The sequence below is a fragment of the Gnatocerus cornutus genome, chromosome 2 (assembly GCF_029298725.1).
Source record: "Gnatocerus cornutus isolate USDA-ARS CGAHR chromosome 2, icGnaCorn1.1, whole genome shotgun sequence".
In the NCBI taxonomy this organism is placed as follows: domain Eukaryota; kingdom Metazoa; phylum Arthropoda; class Insecta; order Coleoptera; family Tenebrionidae; genus Gnatocerus; species Gnatocerus cornutus.
In genome coordinates, this window is record NC_142234.1 from 20,936,871 (window position 1) to 20,964,629 (window position 27,759).

The 27,759-nt window shown below is 38.3% G+C and overlaps 6 protein-coding genes and 1 long non-coding RNA gene across 11 annotated transcripts; 5 read left to right on the top strand and 2 right to left on the bottom strand.

The window, feature by feature from the left end:
- Window positions 1–198: 198 nt before the first annotated feature.
- Dap160 (dynamin associated protein 160) lies at window positions 199–8,844 on the bottom strand. Of its 3 annotated transcripts, none has more exons than XM_088031195.1 (20): window positions 8,613–8,843; window positions 8,350–8,530; window positions 7,618–8,301; window positions 6,504–6,659; window positions 6,235–6,452; window positions 5,915–6,176; window positions 5,051–5,867; window positions 4,838–5,001; window positions 4,430–4,691; window positions 4,233–4,379; window positions 3,907–4,180; window positions 3,686–3,859; window positions 2,519–2,778; window positions 2,230–2,467; window positions 1,983–2,182; window positions 1,805–1,936; window positions 1,533–1,758; window positions 1,254–1,349; window positions 976–1,200; window positions 199–929 (listed from the first exon to the last, which is right to left on the bottom strand). In XM_088031195.1, exons 2-20 carry the CDS (start codon window positions 8,523–8,525, stop codon window positions 781–783), a joined length of 4,860 nt encoding a protein of 1,619 aa, XP_087887321.1. In that variant the 5' UTR covers window positions 8,526–8,530; window positions 8,613–8,843; the 3' UTR covers window positions 199–780. The 3 variants fall into 3 exon arrangements, with proteins under 3 accessions (XP_087887321.1, XP_087887320.1, XP_087887322.1); XM_088031194.1 differs by having other exon boundaries at window positions 5,915–6,188; XM_088031196.1 differs by lacking the exon at window positions 4,233–4,379 and having other exon boundaries at window positions 5,915–6,188; window positions 8,613–8,844.
- Window positions 8,845–8,994: 150 nt separating this feature from the next.
- Window positions 8,995–19,027, top strand: Orct (Organic cation transporter). 2 transcript variants are annotated; one of them, XM_088031197.1, is made up of 11 exons: window positions 8,995–9,423; window positions 9,753–9,900; window positions 16,326–16,515; window positions 16,566–16,669; window positions 16,716–16,870; window positions 16,917–17,085; window positions 17,202–17,435; window positions 17,484–17,698; window positions 17,745–17,926; window positions 17,975–18,111; window positions 18,159–19,027. In XM_088031197.1, exons 2-11 carry the CDS (start codon window positions 9,758–9,760, stop codon window positions 18,250–18,252), a joined length of 1,623 nt encoding a protein of 540 aa, XP_087887323.1. In that variant the 5' UTR covers window positions 8,995–9,423; window positions 9,753–9,757; the 3' UTR covers window positions 18,253–19,027. The 2 variants fall into 2 exon arrangements, with proteins under 2 accessions (XP_087887323.1, XP_087887324.1); XM_088031198.1 differs by lacking the exon at window positions 8,995–9,423 and adding an exon at window positions 9,425–9,511.
- A 604-nt stretch (window positions 19,028–19,631) lies between these two features.
- LOC148179999 (uncharacterized) lies at window positions 19,632–19,961 on the top strand. Its single transcript, XR_015771783.1, has 2 exons — window positions 19,632–19,807; window positions 19,859–19,961. It is a non-coding gene; the product is annotated as an uncharacterized LOC148179999 (long non-coding RNA).
- On the top strand, window positions 19,957–21,683 carry LOC148180000 (putative pyruvate dehydrogenase E1 component subunit alpha, mitochondrial). 2 transcript variants are annotated; one of them, XM_088050890.1, is made up of 5 exons: window positions 19,961–20,044; window positions 20,137–20,239; window positions 20,292–20,354; window positions 20,401–21,291; window positions 21,342–21,683. In XM_088050890.1, exons 2-5 carry the CDS (start codon window positions 20,207–20,209, stop codon window positions 21,528–21,530), a joined length of 1,176 nt encoding a protein of 391 aa, XP_087907016.1. In that variant the 5' UTR covers window positions 19,961–20,044; window positions 20,137–20,206; the 3' UTR covers window positions 21,531–21,683. The 2 variants fall into 2 exon arrangements, with proteins under 2 accessions (XP_087907015.1, XP_087907016.1); XM_088050889.1 differs by lacking the exon at window positions 20,137–20,239 and having other exon boundaries at window positions 19,957–20,105.
- On the bottom strand, window positions 21,673–25,410 carry LOC148180001 (uncharacterized). The gene is made up of 6 exons (XM_088050888.1): window positions 25,263–25,410; window positions 24,974–25,148; window positions 22,678–24,924; window positions 22,252–22,625; window positions 22,032–22,199; window positions 21,673–21,982 (listed from the first exon to the last, which is right to left on the bottom strand). The coding sequence occupies exons 2-6, from the start codon at window positions 25,024–25,026 to the stop codon at window positions 21,681–21,683; spliced, it is 3,144 nt and encodes a 1,047-aa protein (XP_087907014.1). The 5' UTR covers window positions 25,027–25,148; window positions 25,263–25,410; the 3' UTR covers window positions 21,673–21,680.
- A 338-nt stretch (window positions 25,411–25,748) lies between these two features.
- On the top strand, window positions 25,749–26,507 carry LOC148180002 (uncharacterized). The gene is made up of 3 exons (XM_088050891.1): window positions 25,749–25,900; window positions 25,947–26,069; window positions 26,116–26,507. Exons 1-3 carry the CDS (start codon window positions 25,749–25,751, stop codon window positions 26,288–26,290), a joined length of 450 nt encoding a protein of 149 aa, XP_087907017.1. The 3' UTR covers window positions 26,291–26,507.
- Window positions 26,508–26,573: 66 nt separating this feature from the next.
- Window positions 26,574–27,196, top strand: LOC148180003 (uncharacterized). The gene is made up of 4 exons (XM_088029608.1): window positions 26,574–26,737; window positions 26,787–26,906; window positions 26,946–26,992; window positions 27,050–27,196. The coding sequence occupies exons 1-4, from the start codon at window positions 26,574–26,576 to the stop codon at window positions 27,163–27,165; spliced, it is 447 nt and encodes a 148-aa protein (XP_087885734.1). The 3' UTR covers window positions 27,166–27,196.
- The last annotated feature ends 563 nt before the right edge of the window (window positions 27,197–27,759 follow it).

The window sequence follows — 27,759 nt, forward strand, 5'->3', positions numbered from 1 at the left end:
TACTAAATTAGGATTTATATGATGGAGTTACATGTTAATTGTATGTATCTATTCTAGAGCTCATTACTATCCGTCCACTCGTTAAAAAGTTAAGTTGGCAGCAGTTCCTAGCAATTTTAATCGATAGCAGTTGGTAGCAAAAGCGTTTGTCCTTGACGCAATCTAAAAAACGCCCCTAAATTTTCTCCCTAAAAAATTGATTTACAGTCAAGAATTTTCGAGCGTAGACTTACAGCATTGAGCTCTTACTTTATTTTGAACATTCTTAAAGCCTGTTACGTAGAATACGTCGCACATTAATATTAATATTTGAAAAATTGTATAACAAGGTACTCTTAAAATCGATTATGAGCAAGAGACGAACATTCAGCGATAGGCTCGCTTTTGAAGTAAATATAATACTTTATGTGTATAGAGTTACAAAAAGTTCAATTCGTAATGTATAACTACTTCTTCTATCAGAACACAATGGACGTAAAATCCACACTTATGCAGCGCGTCCCACTAAAAACTGTTAAAATTTTCTTTATTATTGTCGTTGTGAAACAAAAACTGTGTTATTTAATCGTACTCAAACCAAAAAAGTACCTTTAGTGGAACGCCTGCGACGACGGAAGAAGCACTCAGAGAGTCTAAACAATCTAAACAAACATTGCATAACTACTTGTCATAATAGAAAAATACAAAACGTTGTATATTTATAACGTAACCACGTAAAGTGTATATAGATAAACAACAATATCAACTAACATTTTGATTGGGTGGAATAGTCCAACAATCTTAGAAATCGAACATTTGCAGGTCTAACTTGACAACAATTTCACCTGACTCCACTTGATGGAGGATCAATTTTTTGGTAATAGGACCGTTGGTGTGTTGCCTCTCCACCAGGACATCCATGACTTTCAATTCCGCGCGCCCCAAAAACTCTACAACAGACTGTTAAACCCTGGGGGTGCAAACAGAAGGATTTACCATCCGGGCAGTACAAATTCAGACCGAAAACTGTGAAAGTAACAACCTCAGTTTCGAGATTTCTCAACTGAAATTGCATGGTGTCGTTCCACACTATCGTTGGCACTGGGGGCGCCCCATTCTGGGGGACATTACCATTGGTGATTTGGTCCTTCGATAAGTTGGTTTGTTGTTTCTGTTCGCCGAGGGCGACTTTGCAGAAGACGTTGTCGATGTGAGGTTTACCTAGTCAGAAAGAAATTTAGATCGGCGTTTTGATTCGAGGGGGTTCCAGCTACCTTTTCGCTTTAAACTGTTAGTTTTTTTTCTACTTCTATAATTTAGTTCGCTTGCACCGACAACGGTTAGTGTAACCCAAACTCCGTCAAAATTAACTGAAACGGGAGACTATAAAAACGGGCTTACCGGATGAAACAAAGCGTTTCCCTTTTTGGACAAGGACAAGCAGGCGGCCGCAAGATTTCCCCAAATGCGGCTCTGCACATAACAACAAAGCTTAAATGTTCAACTCGGACACTTCGACAATCACAAAGCGGTATAAAACTTACGATACTTACTGGTTTTAGGCCGCGTCTGCGAAAGACTGTCGACTTTCTCGTACACTTCTTTGCAGCTGTCAATCCTCTTCATCCACAAATTACACTCATTGACCGTCGGAGCTAACAAACTCACGATATATTTGTTTTTATTGTCAGAAACTTTGATTACTCGGTTCGAGTCAGTTCCTTGCTCAACGTGATCAGTGCTCTCTCTACTAATATTTAGATCTTGGATTAAAATTGGCTGGAAACCACAGATTGGCGGGGGGTTAAAATGAGCGAAATACTACCTGTTTGTACATCTTATAACTAACATTATTGTTTCTTTGGAATGTGAATTGGCTCCCCAAGCTCTTACTGGGTTGAATCAACAAGAAGAAGTCGTTGAAGAGGAATCCGATCAACTCTTTTCCGCTTTTCACCTAAATAAAAGACGATTTTTCGTGTCTGTTATTACTAAACTCTTACTTTGCTGAGAACACTAAAATGGATTAGTTTCCTCGGTCCGACTTTATTAGTTTCGCTATTAAAAACTATGTTCAAATCGTTCTGAACACACCTCTGCAGCCAGTCAAACCGCTCTTGGTTCTCTTTCAGTCTCACATTTTCATTCATGTCGTTGAGAAACTTCTCAGCATTCCGCAACGCTTCCTGGAGGGTTTCATAATCTAAAATAACTCCTTCAGATCAAATCCCACAAATCCCAAAGTGTTACCCGCATGATCCTGGGGAGTATTTTCTATAATTTTGCTTATGAGTAATGGATACCGCGTAATACGTTGCATTGGTTTAATCAGAAACGAGGACAGAGGCATGCCTTTGGTGGCGACGTTATTTTGGCACTTTCTAGTCAAATCCCTGAAGGCGGTGGACGTTTCTGTGAGTTTTTGTAAAAGAGCAGCACTGTCTAGTTGCTTCACGCAAAACTCTTCATAGACTTGCACGTTTCGTAGCTGGAAAGTGAAGTTATCTTGTCCCATTTTTACCATCGATGGTGTACTTACATGATTGCTGATAACGGGGCCCAATATGTCGCTCCCGGAGCTCGTCCAGTCGTACAAATCCCCCAAAAAATTGCGATTGCACTGCAGAATCTCCTGCCAGTTCATGAATATTTTTTCCGTCTCTTGTTTGGTAATGACTCCGCTGGTTTTGAGGGGTTTTTCGAAGACGTCGTGGACAATCGCCATGTCCTCCACGTAGACTTTTTCAGTTTGGATAAACTCTCTTATGGATTCTTGGCGTTTTTTGTTAACAGTGTTCGCTGAAGAAATCGTTACGTAAAGACGACACCACCGCAAAAAACAACACCTTTGGACGTGGCATATATTTAATTTTGCAATACATTTACATAATTGAAAAGTACTGAGTATTTAAAAAGATCTTTTCAACTACATAACAGTGAGAAACAAGTTTTGCGATAAATATCTTTAGGTATCAGAGAGCGCGGAATGTGACGACTGAGTCACTTGGAAGTGAACGATTTGAAGCCGCGCCGTAATCATTGGTAGCAGTTGTAATGAAGGAGTAACTGTTCCCGTGCTACAAGAAGCGTTCTATATTCCGTTTAAACAATAATGGCAAACTCCGACTTTATATTTCGACTTGGGTGTAGTTTAGTGGGGTGGTTGTCGATAGACAGAAAAAAAGTTCTTATTGCTAAATAAATATTTAAAAGATCTTACCACGAAAACAACACCCACCCTACCAAACTCACTGAAAAGTTAAAATAAATTACAAAACCATTTCATAAAAATAAATGAGCAAAATTATAAATCACAATAGTAAAGACAGTAACAATGAAAATCACATCGTTAACATTCAACGTGGCCACATTTTAACAAGATAACAACAGAGTATCGTCACTCAAACAACAAGTGCCGTGATTTTCGCGGGTCTTGTTGTGGGGAAACTTAACAATAATCAACAGAATAATTTACGTTTTCAACTTATCTTGTTAAAACAGGGAGCGCATATTATATATCTAGCTTTTAATACACATACATTCTGAGTATAACTTATACCACTATAATTCTAGTTTTCCCTATTAATTCCGACTATTTCAGCTTCTTATGGTAGGATGGGTGCTGTTATGTTCCTACAAAAACAACAGAACGTGAATACTATCGGTGATAACACGACCATGCAAAGCAATGAAGATCTTTACTTACATTGCTGTTGGAGAGGAGCTACGTAATTACTAGGGAACAGCCCGGAAACTCCGTTAACTTCACCGCGCCACCACGCTTCCTCCTCGCGCGCTGTTACACTAATGATATCATCTTTGGCGAAACTGAGCTCGTCGGGATTGCCAGCAGTGTACGGAAATAAGGCGACAACTTTATCTGTAAACAAAACCATAAGCCGTTGAAAGAAAGACACGTTACACCACCTATAACGACTTCCTGCTGCATTCTGGTGGAGGAAACGGGCGTTGTTCTACCACTCGCTCTTCCACTGCTGTTTAGAACCTTGACGTAGCTGGCGGGGAACCACCCGACTTGCCGCTTCCGGCCTTTGGCCTGGAGTTCGCCTTCCCACCAACCAGAGTCTGTTTTTTTCCGGATCATGATGAGCTGACCGCGGGCCAAGGAGAGTTGCTCGGGGCTCGTCGCTTGATATGGAGCGATAACGGAGGCTATTTCGGGTTTTTTACCTTTTACAGCCTGGTAACAAGAATTAGCAATGAAGAAACTGTTAGCAACGTTAGCAACGCACCTGAGCGCTCGCCGTAATAGAAGCATCTAATGGTTTCTCGACAGCCTTATTTTCGTTGATTTGAGAAACCTCGTTATCTACTTGGGTATTAGCAATGTCTATCGCCGCTGGAGTGGTATTTGCAGCGGTTGAGTTAGTGCCAGAATTCTTAACAGAACACGTTGTCAAACAAACCTTACAAACCACACGCGACTTACCACGTCCACCTTTTGCACGTAGTTGCTGGGGAAAATACCGACACTGTTACCGATTTTGCCCGTCCACCAATCGCCGTCTTTCTTCGTGACGGTGATCATATCGCCAGCGTTGAAAGTAAGGTCACCTTGTTCTTGAGATTGATATGGATAATTGGCTATGTAGTATTCCACTTGGTCTGGTTCTTCCTCCTGAGGAATGACTGGTTCTGGCTGTGTTACAGTATTCGTTGTTTCGGTAACTTCAGGAACCTCCGCGATTCCTCTGCAAAGAAGAGGTCACAAATAACAAGGCAAAGGGCTGACATGGAAAAATCAAAATCGTGTGATAATTTTTTTATGCAATGCAATGTGTCTAATAAACTTCAAAGCAGATTGCAATTGTAAGAATCAAAGAACGGAATTAATTACTCTAGTCGCTTCGTCTCCGTTTCTTCAGGGAAAGCCTCCACTGCTGGAGCGTCTCTAACGCTGACTCCATCTACTGGTTCTACGTACGACTCCGGGAACCATCCGGTGTGTCCTCGGATCTCTCCAGCGAGCCAACCCGGCTCTCCTGTTTGCTTGGTGGGAACCTGCAAACTACCAATAACACACCAAGACGACCAAGAAGTTAAAACGCACGTTTATGATATCTCCAGGTTGGAAGGAGATCTCGTCGGTATTCCTCGCGACGAATTCATACAGCGCGCGGTATCTGACCGCACCATCAGCTGCCGGCGCCGGTTCTGCGGTTGCAGAGCTCCAGTTGTCCACTGGCCACTCCGACGCCGCTTGGGTTCCATCGTTGCCCCACGCATCGTTCGTCTTCCATCCGGCGTTGAATTCTCCGCCTTTATTCGAGTTCTTCATTTCCAAGACTTTATTTCTTTTTTCCTCGTAAACACCGTACAAACCCTCACATTCACTCACAAGAGTGTGGAGTTGAGTTCGCAACTCCGTCAACTGGGAGTTGTTGTTTTCGATGTCTGATAATTTCCCCTCAATCTGCTGCTGCATGTCTTCGATTTTCTCTCTGAGATTTTTGATCGTGATTTCTTTATTTTCGAACGCGATTTTCGCTTGTTCGGCGTCTTGTCCTCCCATTTGTGCGTTCAGTTTGTTCTTGGCGTCCAACTTCGCTTTTTCCTGCGACAATGCGAGGAGTTTCGTGTTCTGTTCTTTGAGTTTATTCTTGAGTTGCGACATTTCCTGCATCTGGGAGTCTCTAGTAGATCTCATTCCATCGATTGTCGTTTTCACGTTGGACACTCCTAAGCGAGTGTCGCAGATTTTTTGTGACAACTCCTTGACTTGGTCGTTGAGAGAGGATAATTCTATTGTCAAGCTCTGGTTCTTTGCCTTCAGTTTTAACACGTTTTCTTGTTCTCTTTGCCTCGTTTGTTGCAGTTCTTGTAACCTTTGCTTCTCCCATTCGAGTTGTCGCTGCCGTTCCATTTCTCTGCAAAAGAGTGTTGAAAAAACAACGAAAGAAGGAGTTGAACGAACCTCCGGGCAGCTTCTCTTTGTTCCGCTTGTCGCTTCCTTTCTTCTTCTTTTAAGCGTTCTTGTTCCTGCTGCTCCCTCATCTGTCGTTCGAGTTCTTCCATTCTCTTCCGCTCGGCTTCTTGCCTCGCCTTTTCTCGCCGCTCCAACTCGTCTCGTTCCTTCCGTTCCCGTTCTTCAGCCTCTTTGCGTTGTTGATCCAATAGGGCTTTCCGGCGGCGCTCCAATTCTGCCTGTCCCTTCTCGAAGTTTTCTTTACGTTTGTCTTCAAAAGACGCTACGAATTATTAATAATGCGTAACACAACAATTGAAAAAAGTTACTTTGCAGCAATGTTGATGCAGGGTCCAAATCCAAAGGCGCGCTTCCTTGGCTTGAAATCGAAGCGGTTCTTGTCGCTCTTCTGAAGGATGGTGGTATCAGATCTGGAGGGAGTTTGGATGGAGGAAGATTACCCAACGATGCTTGCTCACAGAGGTGCATTGCCAGGACGAACTCTTCGCATCCAAGGCGACCATCAGCGTCCATGTCCGATAATCCCCTGAGGGCCAAATTGTAATTAAGAAGTGAAGTCGAGCGTCGAAATTATTACCAAACTTGCGCTAGGATGTTCTGGGGTAGCTTGGTCTGCACCATAACATTTCTTGCTTGGGCTCCAGAGAGGTAACCAGAGCGCGTTCGGTCAGTTGTGTTGAAAATTTGGGTGTATTTTAGCTTGGTTTGGTGCGGAACTGCCCAATCCACTTGTCTGAAAAGATATCCATGTAAAAAAAGGGCTTTTCTTAAGATCGTAGTCGCTCGAAAGGGCTTTTTTACTTCAAGTGCTCATTAGGATTGTAAAAAACGAACTTTGATTGCTCAATCGTGGCAAATTTAGCAGCGTTACAATAAAAACTTCCGTCCCGTGGGACTCCAATTCGCGTAACAGTTGGAATAATAAACTGTCGGCTCTTGATTGATGCGACAATAAACTAGCTGAGTCACTGTCATTCAACACAAATGTGGAAATGCTTTAGAACTCTGATTTACTATTCTGGGTGAGTACAGTAGACTCTCGATAATTTGAAGTTTTTTCTAAGTCCCCCGACTTCTCTCGACAAATTGAAAAATTTCAATGTATTTTGACCCCCTCGTTAATTTGAAGTAAAATCGAGAACTTTTTTCCTCTATAATTTGAATTTTTCCCTCCCGAACTCTCGTTAATTTGAAGTCCCTCGCATGGGGGGACAAGAAAAACAGAAAACTTCTGAAGAAGCCATTCTTTAAAATTCTATTGCAGCTTTAAAATCAGATTTTTTTGAATGTTTTAATAAAGGGTTTTTAGAAGATTTGTCGTATCATAAATCTGTTTCACCAGAAGAATTCAAAGCTTACAAAACATAAGTTTTTCGATATTTCTTCAAAGCGTATTTTAGGCTTTCTTCTATGATTGGTTTGTTTATTCTGACTATTATCTGTTTGCCTTTAAACTCTCGTTTATTTGAATTTTTCCACTCTTTCTTTCGATTATTTGAATTTCAAATTATCGAGAGCCTACTATATATGAATGGCAGCAAAATCAGCTTAAAAGATGACGTCAAACAATTCAATTTCTTTAGAAGCAAACTGTGAAGATTCAACTTCAAGATTTTACCAACTTCTAGACTTTTCTTTCATTTTAACAGAAAAATTGAGTAAAAACTTATAAAGCGCAGCTTGTGACTTACGGCGACTCTATAGAGACCGCTTTGTCCAAACTAGCGATGCTAGCAATGCTCGATCTGGGGGTACTAGTAGCTCCAGGCCCCATCGCCACATTGGGAATGGCCGTTGCAGTTCCCACCGGCGACATATGCGGCGCTGGAACAATAGGCACGGCTGCAGCAGTGGGTAAGTTTGTAGCTCCGGGTACCATGGGAACTGCATTCACCATAGGTGCCACGCTAATCCCCAAAGGCGCAGTACTATAGCCACTAGTAGGCAAGACTTGGTTGACCAAAGGCTGCGCCCCCATTCCAATCAGCGGCTGAACTTGCGGGATACTCTGCATGGGGGGTACAATCCCTGTGGGTATTTGTGGAGGTACCCCTGTCATCATCGGGGGAATCCCCGGAATAGGCGGCTGATTCAAGACAGCTCCACTGAGATTAGGCAATAATGGCTGAGCTGGGGGCACTTGAGCTTGTATTATAGCGGGTTTAGGGGGCTCGGGGCGTGGGGGTGCGTTGATCAAGGCTGGATTAGGAAGAGGAGGTATAGCAGGTGGAGTATTGGTCTTCAGAGATGCTAGTAATGAAGGTGGAAGAGCTTTGGGGATTTCAAAACCGCGGAGCTTCAAGTTGATGAGTTTGCAAGCTATTGAGAATTCGTTTATGTCCATTTTGCCGTCGGCGTCGGTGTCGGCTAGAGCCCTAGAAACACGCAATGAGGGACTACTATGACCACAATTTAAAACCTACCATATTTGCCCCAAAACCAAAGGGGGTAACTGAGACTGAAGCAAAAACCCTTTCGCCTGATCTCCTGTTACAACCCCATTGATGGGTTTCAGCGACTTGAACTGCTCTTCATAGCGAGCCCTTTCCCGGGCCAGAACCACCCAAGGGTCTGTGGAAGGCGTCCCAGCAGCCGACATCGTCCCTAAGAACGTAAATCTAAACTTTATGGGCGTTTATTTGATAAAACATAACAAACATCGACTGATAAATCAATAGCAATTTACCTGTTAGAAGCGGTTTCTGAGATATCCGCGATTCACATAAATGTTAAACGTGTGGTCATGATGGAACTTTATTCAAATTTTACGTTTAAATCCGAATCAACCTCAGAACACCCTCAGCAATTCGTCACCATTGCAGTTGACACAATCAATATAATTTCCGATATTTTTGGCGTGATTTCCGAATTTCTACCGAAAGGACATGTTACATAAGAACAAAAATCGAATGACAGCTGTCAGAGCGATGAGATGACAGGTTTAAGAAAGAGACGACAGATACAGACTTTCGAGAGAGAGACAAAGAAAACAATCGATAACCATCGGTAATGAAGAGCCCTGTAATACAACCCAGCAGTCCCCAAACTTTTTCGCAGTGCCGGCAACTTCCACGTTGTATTATTAGTCCTCTATTTAGTGAAAAGTAGTGTTTGTTGCACACCCGACGTCATCAACGCCGCCCCGGCTCAGAAATCGCAAGAAAAAAGAAGCGTGGTAACGTATCCCCAGACAAACGGAGGATTTTAATCCGACGACGAAACCGACAGTTTTCCCTTCTTATTAGTGTGGAAATTCTAAGAAATAAGATTTTGGTTAATTAACTCTGAACTTTTTGAATGTTTGCTCCGCGCATGATCGAGATGGCGTGACCAACCCAGCGTCTCAGTCCAACACTCGGCATCTTCCATACAAGACAGCTCGACGATTGGTTTGGGCGACTATATAACCCCGATTTAGCCAGAAACGTGTGTAGATGCTGGATTTTAAAGTAGCGAGTGTTACACATGAGCTCTGTTAGTGTCTGACTGCAAAAAAGGTACGTTTTCATTTTGAAACCTGTGGGTAACACGCGAGTTTACCTTCCGGAGTTATCGATCTAGTCTGTGCTGTGCGAACAGTTGAAGGTTCGTGTTGCTAGGTAACGCGCGACGCGGTAAATTCGGTTTCGACGCGGATTTTGGTTTTTGAGTTTTTTCGCGTTTTCGCGGCGAAGTTTGAATTTGTTGAATTTATGTTTTTAACGCGTTGAGAAATTTAGTTGATTATCGAACGAAATTGTTTACTCATTTATAGTACTATGAAGTCGTTTTTTTATTTAATTTCGTGAGAGATTACGTGTCTGATTAATATTTTTATCATTTGCAGATAAAATGGGATACGACGATGTTCTTCCGTTAATAGGCGATTTCGGAAGATATCAGAAGCGCATCTATTTTTTACTTTGCCTTCCAGCCATTCTTTGTGCCTTTCACAAACTAGGAAACGTGTTCCTTGTCGCTGAACCTGAGTACAGGTAACAGAAAAAAACACTTAACCATTGTGTCAATTATAACAATAACAGAATTAAAATTCTGGGATTCACATGACCGTAATAGCGTCTTTATGTAATTGTTCAGGCAGCACTTTAAGAACAGTGCGCTTAAGTGTTAAGTTAATGACTCTTTAGTTGATTAATGGAATGCTGCTACTCGTTAAATAAATATATGGCTCCTAAATGTGGCGTGATTATGTGTTAACGGTTTACCAATAATGATGCTCTATATACACATTGAGGAATATTTATGAGTGACTATTAACGATCTTAAGTACAGAATTATGATTGATTTATTTAATAATTTCAATGCGCGATGACTGATGAACCGAAAAAATGCAATGAAATTGTTGGCATTGTGACGGAGTCTATCTTAACAACAAATTTGGATCTGGAAAGTCAAAATTATTGATTTATTGCCCCATTTAATGATAAAACTTGGAAATCTATAAATATAACTGCCATTGTTGGAATGAAATTACAACTATTAAGACTGCTTTATCGTAAATATTTTAGAGTGCGCCATAAACTTTTATAATTTAATTACACCCACCAAAATCGAACGATATTTCGTCTTATACATTTTTATAAATATATGAAAACTTTGCGAAATCAGACTCTTTTCTGGTGATAAAGAAAACACGATTTGTTGCAATTTTCTGTCTATTTAACATAAACACAACTTTGTTATCTAAATAATAAACATCGCATCTTAATTAACCCGAGTTTCGAAACACTAGATCCGTCTTCAGGGTATTTATTTATTATTGCGTTTCTGGAAAAATTATTATCAAACGTATTAATAAAACCTGCTCCTATTCCACCACTTTGCGTTTGATAAATTGAGCTGAAATTGAACCGATTGGGAATAATTTTCCCATAATAGTCCATAATTTCCACGAATGAATTGTGATTACATAAAAAATCCAACAATAGAACGTTTTGTCGTTCAATCAGATGCACGATTAGTGATAATATATTCCTGCAATTTTTTGTCATCTGAAGTGCTATTACTAGTGTGCTCCAATTTTTTAAACTCTAGGATTTATTTATACAACCGAATACGCGAACTTGAAAAAAACGCTTTGTTAATTGGGCAATTTAATTTAATATCGAGTGCGATAACGTAAATAGATTGGCGTTCATTCAACAAGTTAAATTTAGAATTTCCTTAATAAAGTGTGTTCGATATTTAATAATAAATAATTCCACTGCTTGGTTTTGATAAGTTTAGTAAGTCGCTGGGACTGTTATCGCGCGTTAAGAGAAGTTTCCATAAATGCAAACAAATAGTGGAAAAATGCGATCGGAATGTGTTTACGGAACGGAAACAAAAGTTAAAACGAGGTAGCTGTTCGTCTATTAAGCTAATTCCACGCAAATAAGGTTACTAATTGGAGTTTATCGTTTATTGACCCTATCTAAAATTCCTAATATAAGAGAAAAGATGAACAGTATAAAGATGATTAAAAACAACTCTCACTGACATGAGTAATTCTGTTTGTGTTCATATAAATCTTTGTTAAATTTATGGACGTTGTATTGTTATCAAGCGATTAAAACTTAAGTAATAGTTGAACTCGGACCCAAAATTTATTTTATTGTTGTCACCATTTGTCACATCGAGTGGAATATTGAATATTCATGTTCACAATAATCATGTTATTGTGAATTTAATAAAAGTTCGTGTTCATGCAATTTAATTAAGGGAAATAAAAATGCTTTAAAATGAGTGATGTTGGTGAGTCATGGTTAATGGAGGCATAATATCGAAAGATATTAATAATTTAGTTAGATATTAATAATTTACGTTGGTAAAGGGGGCTACAAGTTGGGCGAAAAGTTAGTTATTTATTGATAAGCCTTGATAATGATTGATCTTACGCTTCTTATTAAACTGGAATTTCGAGCTGATTTGAAAAACGAACAATTCTAAAATTCGTAATTCTTGTTCTAAAATTCTACAATTTGGCACACGTAATTAAGGGCTTTAAGGCAAAAAGTGCACCAAATTTCATTTATTTATCGGTAAAATTCTTAAAGTTGTGGACTTTAAAAGAAAAACTGGAACTTTGAGTTGGTTAGAAAAAACGAAAAATTCTAAAATTCGTAATTTTTGTTCTAAAATTTCACAATTTGGCACACTTAATTAACGTCTTTAAGGCAACAAATGCACCAAATTTAATTATATTATCGGCAAAATTGTCAAAGTTGTGGACCTTTAAAGGAAAACTGGGATTTTTGAGTTAGTTAGAAAAACGAAAAATTCCAAAATTCGTAATTCTTGTTCTTAAATTCTACAATTTGGCACACTTAATTAAGGGCTTTAAGGCAACAAATGCACCAAATTTTATTATTTTGTCGGCAAAATTGTCAAAGTTGTGGACCTTTAAAGTAAAACTAAAATTCTAAAATTCAAACTCTTGTTCTAAAATTCTACAATTTGGCACACTTATTTAACGTCTTTAAGGCAACAAATCCACCAAATTTCATAGTTTTATCTGCAAAATTGTCAAAGTTTACCTTTAAAGAAAAACTGGAATTTTGGATGGTTAGAAAAACGAAAAAATCTAAAATTCGTAATTTTTGTTCTAAAATTCTACAATTTGGCACACTTAATTAACGTCTTAAAGGCCACAATTGTACCAAACTTCATAGTTTTATAAGCAAAATTGTCAAAGTTGTGGACCTTTAAAGAAAAACTGGGATTTTTGAGTTAGTTAGAAAAACGAAAAATTCCAAAATTCGTAATTCTTGTTCTAAAATTTTACAATTTGGCACACTTAATTAAGGGCTTTAAGGCAAAAAGTGCACCAAATTTCATTTATTTATCGGTAAAATTCTTAAAGTTGTGGACTTTAAAAGAAAAACTGGAACTTTGAGTTGGTTAGAAAAAACGAAAAATTCTAAAATTCGTAATTTTTGTTCTAAAATTTCACAATTTGGCACACTTAATTAACGTCTTCAAGGCAACAAATGCACCAAATTTAATTATATTATCGGCAAAATTGTCAAAGTTGTGGACCTTTAAAGGAAAACTGGGATTTTTGAGTTAGTTAGAAAAACGAAAAATTCCAAAATTCGTAATTCTTGTTCTAAAATTCTACAATTTGGCACACTTAATTAAGGGCTTTAAGGCAACAAATGCACCAAATTTTATTATTTTGTCGGCAAAATTGTCAAAGTTGTGGACCTTTAAAGTAAAACTAAAATTCTAAAATTCAAACTCTTGTTCTAAAATTCTACAATTTGGCACACTTATTTAACGTCTTTAAGGCAACAAATCCACCAAATTTCATAGTTTTATCTGCAAAATTGTCAAAGTTTACCTTTAAAGAAAAACTGGAATTTTGGATGGTTAGAAAAACGAAAAAATCTAAAATTCGTAATTTTTGTTCTAAAATTCTACAATTTGGCACACTTAATTAACGTCTTAAAGGCCACAATTGTACCAAACTTCATAGTTTTATAAGCAAAATTGTCAAAGTTGTGGACCTTTAAAGAAAAACTGGGATTTTTGAGTTAGTTAGAAAAACGAAAAATTCCAAAATTCGTAATTCTTGTTCTAAAATTTTACAATTTGGCACACTTAATTAAGGGCTTTAAGGCAAGAAATGCACCAAATTTTATTATTTTGTCGCCAACATTGTCAAAGTTGTGGACCTTTAAAGAAAAACTGGGATTTTTGAGTTAGTTAGAAAAACGAAAAATTCCAAAATTCGTAATTCTTGTTCTAAAATTTTACAATTTGGCACACTTAATTAAGGGCTTTAAGGCAACAAATGCACCAAATTTTATTATTTTGTCGCCAACATTGTCAAAGTTGTGGACCTTTAAAGAAAAACTGGGATTTTTGAGTTAGTTAGAAAAACGAAAAATTCCAAAATTCGTAATTCTTGTTCTAAAATTTTACAATTTGGCACACTTAATTAAGGGCTTTAAGGCAACAAATGCACCAAATTTTATTATTTTGTCGCCAACATTGTCAAAGTTGTGGACCTTTAAAGGAAAACTGGGATTTTTGAGTAAAGTTAGAAAAACGAAAAATTCTAAAATTCGTAATTCTTGTTCTAAAATTCTACAATTTGACACACTTAATTAAGAGCTTTAAGGCAACAAATGCACCAAATTTTATTATTTTGTCGCCAACATTGTCAAAGTTGTTGACCTTTAAAGAAAAACTAAAATTCTAAAATTCAAACTCTTGATCTAAAATTCTACAATTTGGCACACTTATTTAACGTCTTTAAGGCAACAAATCCACCAAATTTCATAGTTTTATCTGCAAAATTGTCAAAGTTTATCTTTAAAGAAAAACTGGAATTTTGGATGGTTAGAAAAACGAAAAAATCTAAAATTCGTAATTTTTGTCCTAAAATTCTACAATTTGGCACACTTAATTAACGTCTTAAAGGCCACAATTGTACCAAACTTCATAGTTTTATAAGCAAAATTGTCAAAGTTGTGGACCTTTAAAGAAAAACTGGGATTTTTGAGTTAGTTAGAAAAACGAAAAATTCCAAAATTCGTAATTCTTGTTCTAAAATTTTACAATTTGGCACACTTAATTAAGGGCTTTAAGGCAACAAATGCACCAAATTTCATTAATTTATCGGCAAAATTGTCTAAGTTGTGGACCTTTAAAGGAAAACTGGGATTTTTGAGTTTGTTAGAAAAACGAAAAATTCCAAAATTCGTAATTCTTGTTCTAAAATTCTACAATTTGGGACACTTAACACTTAATTAACGTCTTAAAGGCCACAATTGTACCAAACTTCATAGTTTTATAAGCAAAATTGTCAAAGTTGTGGACCTTTAAAGAAAAACTGAGATTTTTCAGTTTGTTAGAAAAACGAAAAATTCCAAAATTCGTAATTCTTGTTCTAAAATTTTACAATTTGACACACTTAATTAAGGGCTTTAAGGCAACAAATGCACCAAATTTTATTATTTTGTCGGCAAAATTGTCAAAGTTGTGGACCTTTAAAGAAAAACTAAAATTCTAAAATTCAAACTCTTGTTCTAAAATTCTACAATTTGGCACACTTATTTAACGTCTTTAAGGCAACAAATCCACCAAATTTCATAGTTTTATCTGCAAAATTGTCAAAGTTGTGGACCTTTAAAGGAAAACTGGGATTTTTGAGTTGGTTATAAAAATGAAAAAATCTAAAATTCGTAATTTTTGTTCTAAAATTCTACAATTTGGCACACTTAATTAACGTCTTTAAGGCCACAATTGTACCAAACTTCATAGTTTTATAAGCAAAATTGTCAAAGTTATGGACCTTTAAAGAAAAACTGGAATTTTGGACTGTTAGAAAAATGAAAAAATCTAAAATTCGTAATTTTTGTTCTAAAATTCTACAATTTGGCACACTTTATTTTAACACTTTAAAGCAACAAATACACCAAATTTCATTATTTTATCGGCAAAATTGTCAAAGTTGTGGACCTTTAAAGAAAAACTGGGATTTTTGAGTTAGTTAGAAAAACGAAAAATTACAAAATTCGTAATTCTTGTTCTAAAATTCTACAATTTGGTACACTTAATTAACGTCTTTAAGGCAACAAATGCACCAAATTTTATTATTTTATCGGCAAAATTGTCAAAGTTATGAACCTTTAAAGAAAAACTGGAATTTTAGATTGTTAGAAAAATGAAAAAATCTAAAATTCGTAATTATTGTTCTAAAATTCTACAATTTGGTACACTTAATTAACGTCTTTAAGCCAACAAGTGTACCAAATTTCATAGTTTTATCCGTAAAATTGTCAAAGTTATGGACCTTTAAAGAAAAACTAGAATTTTGGAGTGCTTCGAAAAACGAAAATTTCAAAAATTCGTAATTCTTGTTCTAAAATTCTATATTTTGGCACACTTAATTAAAGTTTTCGTTGTAATAAATGCACCGAATTTCATTGCTCTAACTGCAAAATTATCAAAGTAGTGGAAGCCAAAAAAACTGGAATTTTGAGTTGTTAATTTTTTTTTCGACCTTTAATAGAACCAAACAAATCCTCAAATTTTACTTTAATTTGATCCATACTTGCCGCACGTGTGCACCTAGACGCTCTAATTTACTTATAATCATACCTTAGAGCAAATTTCATGTTGTTACGAAACAATATAAACAATAAGAAAAAATTGTCTAACCGCAATGGCTGTTATTTTCGGTAAAATGATACTTGTTAGCCTTCAGTGTAATCAACAGGTTAAAACCATAATTAATTCGAAGTACTGTTGTTATGGGTAAATATCCAGGATAAGTTTTAATGCACAGGTACTTCTGTTTTCAGATAAAACGTTATCGTGCTTCTAATTATGAGCACGTCAGTTATTGGATTTCTGTTTGCGACTTTTTTATTGTACATTAATTTCATGTTCTTATCTCTGATTTTTTTAGATGCAGACTCCCAAACGAGCTGCCCAACGCAAGTTATCACCTGTCTGCAGAAGCGCTAAATAAATCATTCTCCTGGGATTCCCTCAAAAAAAAGTATTCCTCTTGTACCAGACTTGTTAATAATACTGACGTTCCTTGTGAAGACTACATTTATGACACAGACGTGTATGGATACACTGCAGTAATAGAAGTAAGAGTGAATTTCGCATTGTAAAAAAAAATAAACTTCCGCGATTACAGTGGGAATTGACATGCGAAAAAGCGCACACGATAGCCACCAGCAACTCGCTTTTCATGGTTGGAGTAATGCTGGGATCTATAATTTTCGGCCAATTATCCGACAAGTACGTTCATAGAAAAACCAACAATACTCTTCAACAATTATTTCAGATACGGCCGGAAACTCATTTTTATCATATCTTTGGTGATTCAAGTAATTTTCGGGCTCATGGCGGCTTTCGCTCCGGAATTATGGTCATTTTCCATAGCCCGAGCCCTCGTGGGGGCCACAACTTCCGGCGTATTTTTAGTAGCCTACGTCATCGGTAACCCCCAAAGTCACCCCTTCAAATTAACAAAAATCCGTTGCAGCCCTTGAAATGGTGGGTCCGCAAAAGCGACTTTTAGCAGGAACCGTGTGCCAAATGTTCTTCTCCACAGGCTACATGCTCACTGCTGTCTTCGCGATTTATATTAATGACTGGAGGAATCTTCAATTGGCGCTGACAGCACCAGGTCTTGTATTTTTCTGTTACTGGTGGTAAGTAACTGGGGAAGAGCAGCAGCACACTTCTTAGTTGTTTAGACCGAAACTAAAATTGTAGAATTCAGAGGTGTGCGCTGCTCTTTTAGTGGCTAAAATGTGATCATGATCAGGCTCATCCCGGAATCCACGAGATGGTTACTCAACCAGAACAGAATCAGTGAAGCTAAAGCTCTTATTAAAACCGCTGCGGAGGCGAATAAAGTGAGAATTACAGACAGTCAACTCGACGCTTTGTTGGTCACCGAGACCAAGCCTGGTGAAGCGCCGCAGAACCAAGCTAACATATTAGACATTTTCAGACATTCCAATTTAAGAAAGCGATCTCTGATAATTTTATTCGATTGGTAGAGACACAGTAATTGAAACAGCCTTGAAGTAACTGACTGTTTCAGGTTTGCTAACAACATTACGTACTATGGCTTGTCTTGGAACACAAACAATTTAGGAGGAAATCCGTACATAAACTTCGTGATCTCGGGGGCTGTTGAGATCCCCGCCTACATCTTTCTGTTGCTTACTTTGAATCGATGGGGGCGCAAATTCGTAATGTGTGGCTGCATGATCACCGCAGGGCTCGCCTTGTTGCTCACCATGGCAGTACCCAACGGTAAATACCATTAAAGTGACTATAATTTGTTTATTCGTTTTTCAAGACCAACAATGGCTTGTTATTGCCTTGGCCATGATCGGGAAACTTGCCATAACCGCTAGTTATGGCGCAGTTTACATTTTTTCGACCGAGCAGTTCCCCACGGTTATCCGAAATGCAGGACTGGGCGCAGGCTCAACTTGCGCCCGCATCGGCTCTGTAACATCCCCATATATAAACCTCCTGGTAACTACAAGAAAATCCGAGAGAATGGACTAACTAATTGAGTTTTAGAGCAAGTTTTGGGACCCTTTTCCCTTGATTATCTTCGGGTGTTTGACACTTGTGGGGGGCGTCATGTCGCTCATTCTCCCCGAAACTCTAAATAAGAAGCTCCCGGAAACGATAGAAGAAGGAGAAGCGTTCGGAAAGTGAGTATTTCCCAGTCAATCGAACGACACTCACGCCTTGATTTCAGGAAGCTGAAGACGCCTGTCGACGAGGAAATGCCACTCAACGCGAACGGTAACGCCAAAGGCCCCGTTGCGACAAACGGGGACTTACATTCTTAAAAAATGTACCCAAGTTTTACAGTATTACTACTTTTTAGTACGATTTTTTACTTCGAGGTGGGAATTACATCTCATTAAAATTGTTACAGTGATTTTAGAGTCTCTATAAAATAGCGCTAGTCATTTTTTGTTATGAATTTTTACATAACAAAGCGACTCTTTTCTTGTATTAAACTGAATTTCAATGCGGAGAACTGTTTTAAAACGTAGCACGTTTGCATAAGAAATGGCATTGAAAACTCTCCATTATGAAAATTTTATTATCTAGTGTAACAGGTATTTACGATTAAAGACGCTAGAAATGTTTTGCGGTGGGAAAAAATTGTGTCTATACATCATGATTATGAATAGCGGTATATCCGCTCTTTTAAATTATAAAATAACAAGAATTGAATAATTGCTATTTTATGTGGTATCTGCCCAATTGAAGTATAATGCAAATAGCACTAGTACTATTCCTACACGATCTACTTATCTTTAATCGTAAACGCCTGAAGATTAAACCGGTTATTCGTTTTTCGTGTTTTATTTTATTATAAATGGGAGTTTTTGATCTGATGTTAATTAAACGTGGAAATCATGTTCTTAAGATTTGACGCTTGCAAGGTGTTTTAAAACTGTTTTAATGTTGTACATTTCGTTTGTCCGATCTCTGGAAGATCAATGCTGTGCATACTCTCTAAATTTTGTAACTGTGCGTTTACCTATCCTCTAGGACATGCATTTATGAATTTTATAAGCGAATTTTCAAAAATATAGTGACTATAAATACAAATGCGTTTTACTGTTGCGCCTGGACTTTAACGAGCTGATAATACCTGATATTTTTACCACGAAACTCGTCACCTTTGATAAAAATAGAAAAGTAAATAGAAAAAAATCGGCGTTTTTATTATTTGCAACCAGTTTCTGCGCTGTAACCTTGATTGCGATTTTATCTCCATAGAGAAGTAGACTAGTAATTACGCAATGAAATTTACATTTGCAAAATTTAGAAAATTGCCGATTTGGCTCCGAAATGAGGAAAGTGTGCAAAATTGCATCCTGCAGTCTTGCGATTACTGGTTTTGGAAAAAACTGCAGATTGCGTCAGTTAATTGACACCCACTCATTATTCAAAACGAACAATTTCAAGAAATTGAATCTGGTTTGAACACCGCAAGATTGTTGTTCAAATGGCTGCATTTTATGCAAATTTGTATTACTGTGTTTTAATTGTATGCAAATCCGGAGAAGTGATAAACATAATTTAATCGAATGAAAGGGAATTCTAGGAATAGAAAAATGGATTTGGAGCGGCGACGGGTTTATCAATTGCTGGCACAGCAGTGAATTTTTGTTGAACGATAAAGGGAAGCGTGTACTATAAAACACTGATAAATAAAGTAATGATGTCGATAAGGTAAGGTCAGAACAACAAAGTCACGCTTGTTTATTAAAATCGCTGGACTTCTCCATGAATGAAACTTTTGTTTACAATCAAATCGGACAAATCTTTTTACGCAACTTCACAGGTGATGAAAAAAGTCCAATCGATTTTCTTCTTGGCAGAAAGGTAAAAATCTTAAAACGAAGAATATTTCAAATTTCGCGGTTCAACTTACAGATTTCTGCCTTATCGAATTTCGAATTTCTCTCTATCTCTATCTGTATGAGCGAGACAGAGATGGGATATCACACATTTGTCATGCACCTGACAGCTGATTAAGTAATGACAGTAATGACCTTTCCCTAACCTAAAATTAAAGGACATCCATACGATTCCAATTATTTTAAATCAAGCGAAACTCTCGTAAGTCACGATGTTACCAACCTGTGCAAGATCTTTCAGCAAAAAAGCGTTAACACAAAAAGTAAGTTTATTTCAAAAAAAATGTTTTTCAGAAAATTTTGGAAATTGGACAAGGTTAAATTAAGGTCTACAATCTCCAGACCCATCGGCTGATTTTCCGCAATGAAGAAAACGGCTTGTAATCGTTTCATAAACGTACTAACCAAAACAGGGCCCTATACTAGAAATAACGCGATTTTCTTTGCAGAAAGCTTTGGGGCTGATCGCCAAGAAGAACAATTATGCTACTGAAGCGACTTTCGAGACGAAAGTGAGTGTGGTTTGTCCTAAATCACTCGCTAAAACGATTGTTTTAGCCCTTCCGCCTGCACCAGTTGGAACAGGGCCCCGCGACTAACGTCTCCCTGACTCGTGACGATGCCCTTAAGTTCTACACTCAGATGCACACAATCCGCCGTATGGAAACGAGCGCGGGGAATTTATACAAAGAAAAAATCATCCGCGGGTTCTGCCACTTGTACTCTGGCCAAGAAGCAGTGGCTGTGGGAATGAAAGCGGCTTTGCGCCCCCATGACGACGTCATTACCGCCTACAGAGCCCACGGCTGGGCCCACATAATGGGGGTGAATCCTTTAGGCGTGTTATCCGAACTAACCGGTCGCCAAACTGGCTGCGCTAGGGGAAAAGGGGGCTCCATGCACATGTACACCAATCATTTCTACGGAGGCAACGGAATCGTAGGCGCTCAGGTTCCTCTAGGTGTTGGAATAGCGCTCGCGTCTCAATACAAAGGCACAGATGGGGTCTGCGTGGCGCTTTATGGAGACGGCGCGGCCAACCAAGGCCAAGTCTTCGAGGTGTTCAACATGGCCAAATTATGGAACATTCCATGTATTTTCGTATGTGAAAACAATGGTTATGGCATGGGCACCAGCGCGGAAAGGGCTGCAGCCAACACTGCGTATTACACAAGAGGAGACGTCATTCCAGGAATTTGGATCGACGGAATGGACATTCTTGCAGTGAGAGAGGCGTCGCGATTTGCTGTGGAACACTGCGCGTCTGGCAAAGGGCCAATGGTGCTGGAAGCCGCAACTTACAGGTACTCAGGGCACTCAATGTCGGATCCTGGGACAAGCTACCGCACCCGCGATGAGATCCAAGAAGTGCGCCAAACCAGAGACCCCATCACGTCGTTTAAAGAAAAAATTATCACCGCGAACCTCGTCACTGCTGAGGAACTAAAGGTTGTCTTTTATTTTATTTAGTACCAATAGTTACTTAGAGTTTTGTTTAGGCTATTGACACGGAAATCAGAACCTCGGTGGACGAAGCAACGAAGAAGGCGAAGGCTGAAAAAGAGATTGCGATGGAGGAATTAACCGCTGATATTTATGCCGCGGAGTTAGAGAAACAGGTCAGAAATATTGGGCCGTTTAACCCACTCCAGCACAAGAGAATTGGGGAGGCTGTCAATTTGAAGTAATTTTAAGTTATACTCCAGATTTTAATTTATTCCTAAAGCCTTAGTCGTTTTAAGTGTAAATATTCGATTGATTTTTATTCCGTTAGCTGCAATGTGTTCAAATGAACGTTTCTGGTGTTATTCGGCGTTTATTAAAAAAATAATTACAAGCTACTTTTTCTTCAATCTTTTTAAAGCGACATAGACGCATCTCCTTACGACTTCCGGCGTTTTTCCTGTTACTAAGCCCAACAACCATTTTCTAATGGCTGGCAGATAACTAACTTCAGACTTCGAGCTAAATCGATTATATAAATTACCAATTAAAATAATTAAAGTTGCTTTAAAATTATCCTGAATATTCATGCTGACGAGGGGTTTTAAATGCTCTTCAACCGTTTCGTAAACCCACTTCTCAGGGCGGTTTTTGCAGTACAACAACAGCGCGAAGCCCGAAGAACTTGAGGGCTTCCCTGTCAAAAAACAGTTAAAGGGACTTCTTTTTGCGGCGTGGTAACTTACTTAAGTAAGCCTCCAGAAGCTCCTTGAAGAACTCGGTGTAGTCCCGACGCTCCGTTGGATACCCATAGAATTTCACCAACAAATCCCTCAGAGGCATCAAATTGTACCCCGGCTTGGTACATTCAGACGTGTAAACGATCTGAACTAAAACTCGCGCGATTGCGAAATCTGAAAAAAATCCGTCAATTAATGAAGATAAAACTTGAATTGCTACGAGTACCTTTAGCGTCCGCTGCATGTGGTAACACTTGAGTCCACGACGTTAAAACCGTGAAGAAAAACGGGATCGCCAAATCCCCGCAAAAATAGAAGACATCACAGCATAATTTTCGCATCCTGGTTAGGTTTTTCTCCAGTTTGCACACCGCCAAGTAGAGTCTAGTTATGGGGTTGAACTCCAAAAAGTCGTTGGATGTTAACAGTCTTCGTTCGGCGAGAGTTAAGAAACGGTCGAACACGCCAGTTACGTTGGATTTTTCCAGCTTTGACATGAAGCCCAGCATTGTTCTTTGAACGTCGGTCATGAGGGGCGCATTGCGGTGCTTCGCGTCGGCTTTGTCGTGGATGTCGAGGGCTACCCTCTCCAAAATTGCTCTGAAAAAGAAGTTTTTTATTGGTTTTGCAAAGTAAGGTTTCGTTGACTTACTCTGCGATGTACCCAGGTTCTTGCGACGAAAACTCCCGCACGACTTCCTTCAAAGCCTCTTCCTCCGCCGAATAAATCACGAGTTTATGGAAAAGCGACTGAATTTTCGTAGTCGGCATCTTTTTTGCACCTACCACTTTCTTAGCTTCTACTTCGGGATCTCGGATCTCTTCATTTCGTTTTTCTAACGGTATCAATACTGGGGCACTTTGTATCCGGGCTTGGCACTCCGGCGTTGGCGAACTGGGGCTTTCCAATGGGACAATTTCCCGGTTTTCTTCCTGGTCGCCATTACTTTGGAGTTGTTCCTTGAGGCGTGGGGACCGCCGAGTACTACAGACAGGTCTCTTGAACGATCGCTTAGGTGATTTCGGTTTGGTGTCAAGTTTTTTGAACACTTCTTCACCTTTTGTTAAGTTATTAGCTGCAACGGTGTCCTCGCAGCAGGTGAGGGTTTCTTCATCTTCACAAATATCCACAAATTTGCGCAACTGTAAGTTACTTCTAGCTTTCACGGTTCGTTTCTTTATCACAGACAGACGCGAATTCTTCTTTTTTTTGCGCGTTTGTAAAGATACACCACAATCGGATTTTGTATTGTAATTAACATCTTTGTTTTGACACTCTGATTCAACATTTTTTGCTCTGTTTTCTTCTTCAACCGGCTCATTACAACTGGGATTCGTTCGATTATCCGAGTTGCCGATTTCGCAGACTTTTCGCCTCTTCGCTGGTGAAATTGCAACAAGATCATGATCCACCTCTTTCTGTGGTTTACTGTTCTCGTCTTTAATATCTTTGAACCCCAATAAGTGAGAGTCGCCTTTCTCCCCCTCTTGTAACAGCATGTAACTCGTCTTACAGCAACAAGAACATTCCAATTCCTTCAATAATTTCATGGGTGGCTCCTTTTCAATCTGTTTGTACTTAACAATCTTAGGGAAATACGTTTGAGGAAACCGAGATGACCCTCTGGAGGAAGGCAACAAAGAGTTATCACTGATCAGAAAATGAATGTTGGCTTTCTTTAGCGCCAGCAGAGTTCCGTAGATATCGACGTGCTGCTTTTTCCTTCTTGCTAAAAGTTGCTTTTTTCTCCTCGTGAGATAACGTCTTCGATTTACGATAGACTTTAGATCTGGAGGATCCTCGCCGTCGCCTTCTGTACTCAGTGGTGATACTCTCGACGGCACGTAAAGGCTCTGCATGATTGACGAAATTTCTTCATCTGTGGGTGTTTCACTAAACTTCTTCTGGCGTTTCGGCGCCGCTTCTTCCACCAGGAGATCTCTAGTTGGCTTTTCCACAATACAAGGGTTGTTTTTTTGTACGACATCCTTCAATTTCAAGAGTTCATCCCGGTAAGAAGAGTTTTCATTTCTTAATCGATCATTTTCTACGTTTAAGCTCTCAATTTTGCCTGAGAGTTTCGTTATTTCTTCATTCATCTTTTCAATAGTCGCAGCAAGGTTCTTCTTCACAGTAATCAACTCCTGTTTGATAACAGAATCTTGTTCCGCCTCTTTGGCCGAATTTGCTTGTTGGGAGAGAACGATTTCTATTCTTAGCGCTTCATTAGCTTCTTGTAAAGCAATTTTTGCTCTTTCCACAGTCTTAATTTCCTTTGAAAGCTTCTCTATTTCTTTACTCTTGCTTTTAAGAGTCTCCTTGAGTGCCGTTACCTCATTCTTATCCTTTTCAAAATCATCGTGGTAACACTTTAGAGTCTCCACTTGTTTTTTCAGCTCATAGACTTCCAGTTGAAGATCACACTTCTCAGTGACAAGTTTCTCTTTCTCTGCTTGAAGATGTTCAAGTTTCTTTGTCAAAAATTCACCGGAACTCTTCCTGCCTCTCGTTACCGGAGGTTGTTTCTTTTTTGATGATTTTCTTACTGTTGTCTCATCTTCACTCGCTTCACCTTCATTTGGCTGTAAAAGCGATAATTTCTTTTGACATTCCGACAGCTTTTGGCTTGCAGTTTGGTAATTCACTTGTAGCCTGTTAATAGTCTGATGTGAATCAACTTCTAATCTATTAAACTGTTCTTTTAAGTTGTCATGGTCTTCTCTGAGCACTGAATAATTCTTTTCAATTGTAGTAAAGTTGAAAGTCAACGTCTCATTTTTAAATTTCAATTTATTGACCTCACTTTTGCTCAATTCTAATCTGCTTTTCAAATGTTGGTTCCATTTCTGCGATTTTTCCAATGATTTGTTACGTTCCAGAAGAAGGTTGAGAAGTTCACTAAAAACAAGAGTTATCGACCGCAACGAGGGGAAGATGCAAAACTTACTTCGTTTTGATGATTTTCTCCTTAAACACCGCAAATTTTACTGTTTTCTCCATGAATAGCGTGTTCGAGGGACCTAACCTCTAAAATACAACGTTGGGGAACGTTTTTTTATGCGGAAGGCGAATCAAACATTGCTTTTATCCCTTGATGAGGGCCAAACTGGAATTATTACGTTCTGCAATAGAAAATAGGGATAAATTGGGAATATTCTCGTTTTTAGAGAAAAACCGCTACATTGACATAACCTCAAAAACGGAAGCGAAGAGAATAAAATAACTTAAATTCTTACCATATCTAAGAGCACTCTAAACTGTTATCATTAGAAAAACTTAAACTTTCTTTTTAAGTTGATAAAATTATGTTTTTTGTTGTATGGATAGAAAAGCGGCTTGTTTGATAATGAAAAAGTGAGGTTGGAGTGAAAAAACGTCAAATCTAAAATGTTTGGAGTGAAGTTAGATGCCAATTAAATGAGAATTTTAAATCAGCAAAATAGTTGTGAAATTCATGTTTTTTGTCATAAGTATTACTCCTCGGATCGTTTGAAACCTATTAAACACGCCTTTGCTACCTTATCACCTGAAATTCGATGGATAAATTTCGAATCTAGGAACATTTGTCTTGATACTATTGATACTTGGTTTCTGTCCTCAAATGACATTTCTCATGCGACTAATTTCATGCATCTGTTTTGATTGAGTACGCCGGTGGTATTTTTAGTCCTCCAAAAGTAATAATTCCGTAATAGTGTTACATTATCGCAAAAGAAGTCAAAATGTCTGACCCCAACGTGAAGCCCATCACTTGCAAGTTAGGCCTGAAGCCCTTAACCTGTCAGAACGTTTTCTTCTACTACGCACCAATTCAGGGGGTTGTAAGTTACACATCTTTGTCCATAAACGTGATGAATCCTTCGCTAGTCCTAAGGTAGTGTGAGTATTGTTCTAAATGCAACACTAATCGAGAGTTTTAGATTGTTTCCACGTAGAGACATCACGAATATTTTGTTGGTTAACACTCTAGTTGGTTCTGGTTTGTATTTGTACAACAGACCACACCTTAGCACGTTACAGAAAAAGGAGCGAATTGTCTACAGGTAATGATTGAGTACGTCTTAGTCTGAGTGTAATTGCTGGTTTTAGTGCCTTTGGAGCTGTTACTTTCTCCCTTGGATCTGTCTTAATTTGGGCTATTCTTAGAAGTGTCGTCCCTGAAAACATCGCCTTATGTTCCATTTGCGGCGTAGGTTCAGGCCTTGCACTCATCAAATTGGGGCGCTCCTACGTAGAACACGTGGATAGTTTGGTTAAGAAGTAAAGCTTACAATAAACTTAAAGTAGTTATTAGGTTTATAGTTGTTTTCATTTCTGAGATGTGTCCTCCACTGAAGTGTAAATATGGTTATGTGTTACCAATTGATTTTCCATTAACACTTCTTTTGTAAACTGTAAGATGATAATGAAAGTTTACTTCTTTGTTATCATTTTTGTACAAGTTAAAATGACGCAAGAATGAATAAAATTCTCAAGTGACATTGACGTGTTTTATTCTAAATTCCAAGTTCCTCTGCAATGAAGAAATTGGCCAAAAACACAGAAAAATGACGCAGTCTGCGGAGCCCCGAACCGATTACGTGACCAGCCAAATGGAAAGCAAAAAACTGTCCAAGTTTTTCGACGTTTTTTGCATCACCGCCGCTTTCCAAGGGAGATTAGCGTACTTATTAATGTCCGTTCACGCCGTTAATCCTTCAATCCTCAAATTGTATTATTAATGAGCTTAATTGCGTAAAACGCGACTAAAATCGATATAGATTTACAGACTATAATCCCAAAAGACTTCTGTTTACGAATATGGTTTATGGAATTGCGGTAATGATCTTCCACAGACCGTCAATGCGAGTTATGAGCGGATTCCATCGACTCACATTCAGGTAATGAAATATTAAGTTTATATAACATTTTTTTCTCAGTATTTTAGGGTCTTTAATGTTCAATCACGCGAGTTTGCTGTTGTATGATTGGTTGAAAGAGAAAATTGTGGATAGGCCGGTTTTACTTACCATCGCCGGTTTACTTGGAGGAAGAATTATGATTTTGCACTTACTCGCCTATTTGTATCATGTGGATTCAAGATATCGCGGTCATCATCTTAGGCCTTACGCAGGGTACGAATCGATGTACCGTTTTTAAAAAAATGCCGCTCTGTTCTTGTAATTTTATCTTCAATTTGTTAAAAAAAAATAAATATGCGATATTGGTGGAGGCGCCGGGTCATTTTTTACTTAAAAATTAGCGTTTCTTCAGATTTTAAGGTATTAGTGAAGAATTTTGGTGGAAAAAGTGGGTTTTAAGATATTTTAAGGTGAGTCGAATCATTAGAATCGTTTGGTGATTTCAGAGGTAAAAATGCGAAACTCTGCTGAAAGTATAATTTGCCACCACAGAATCTAATTATTTTAACCGTTCCTAGCTAATTGTACGATTTTTCGAGAAAATCCAAAATCAAAATTTTCAATGAAATGCCAATTACCGTCAAGCTAAGACATACGGCGGAGATTTACTGTATTGTTGGTTGCATAACTTTAAAAACATTTTACAATTAAATTTAAAATAATCAAGTTTGAATTTTATTCAGGTTTAAGATTCTTTCTACTAAAATCTAAATTTATAAAAAAAGGGCTGTGCGTTTTAATTGGTACCGTTGCCACATAAGTTATGCATTTTTGATGACGAGGGCGTAATTTATTTTTCTCTATTCCAGCGCATCCACCATTTTTAACAACT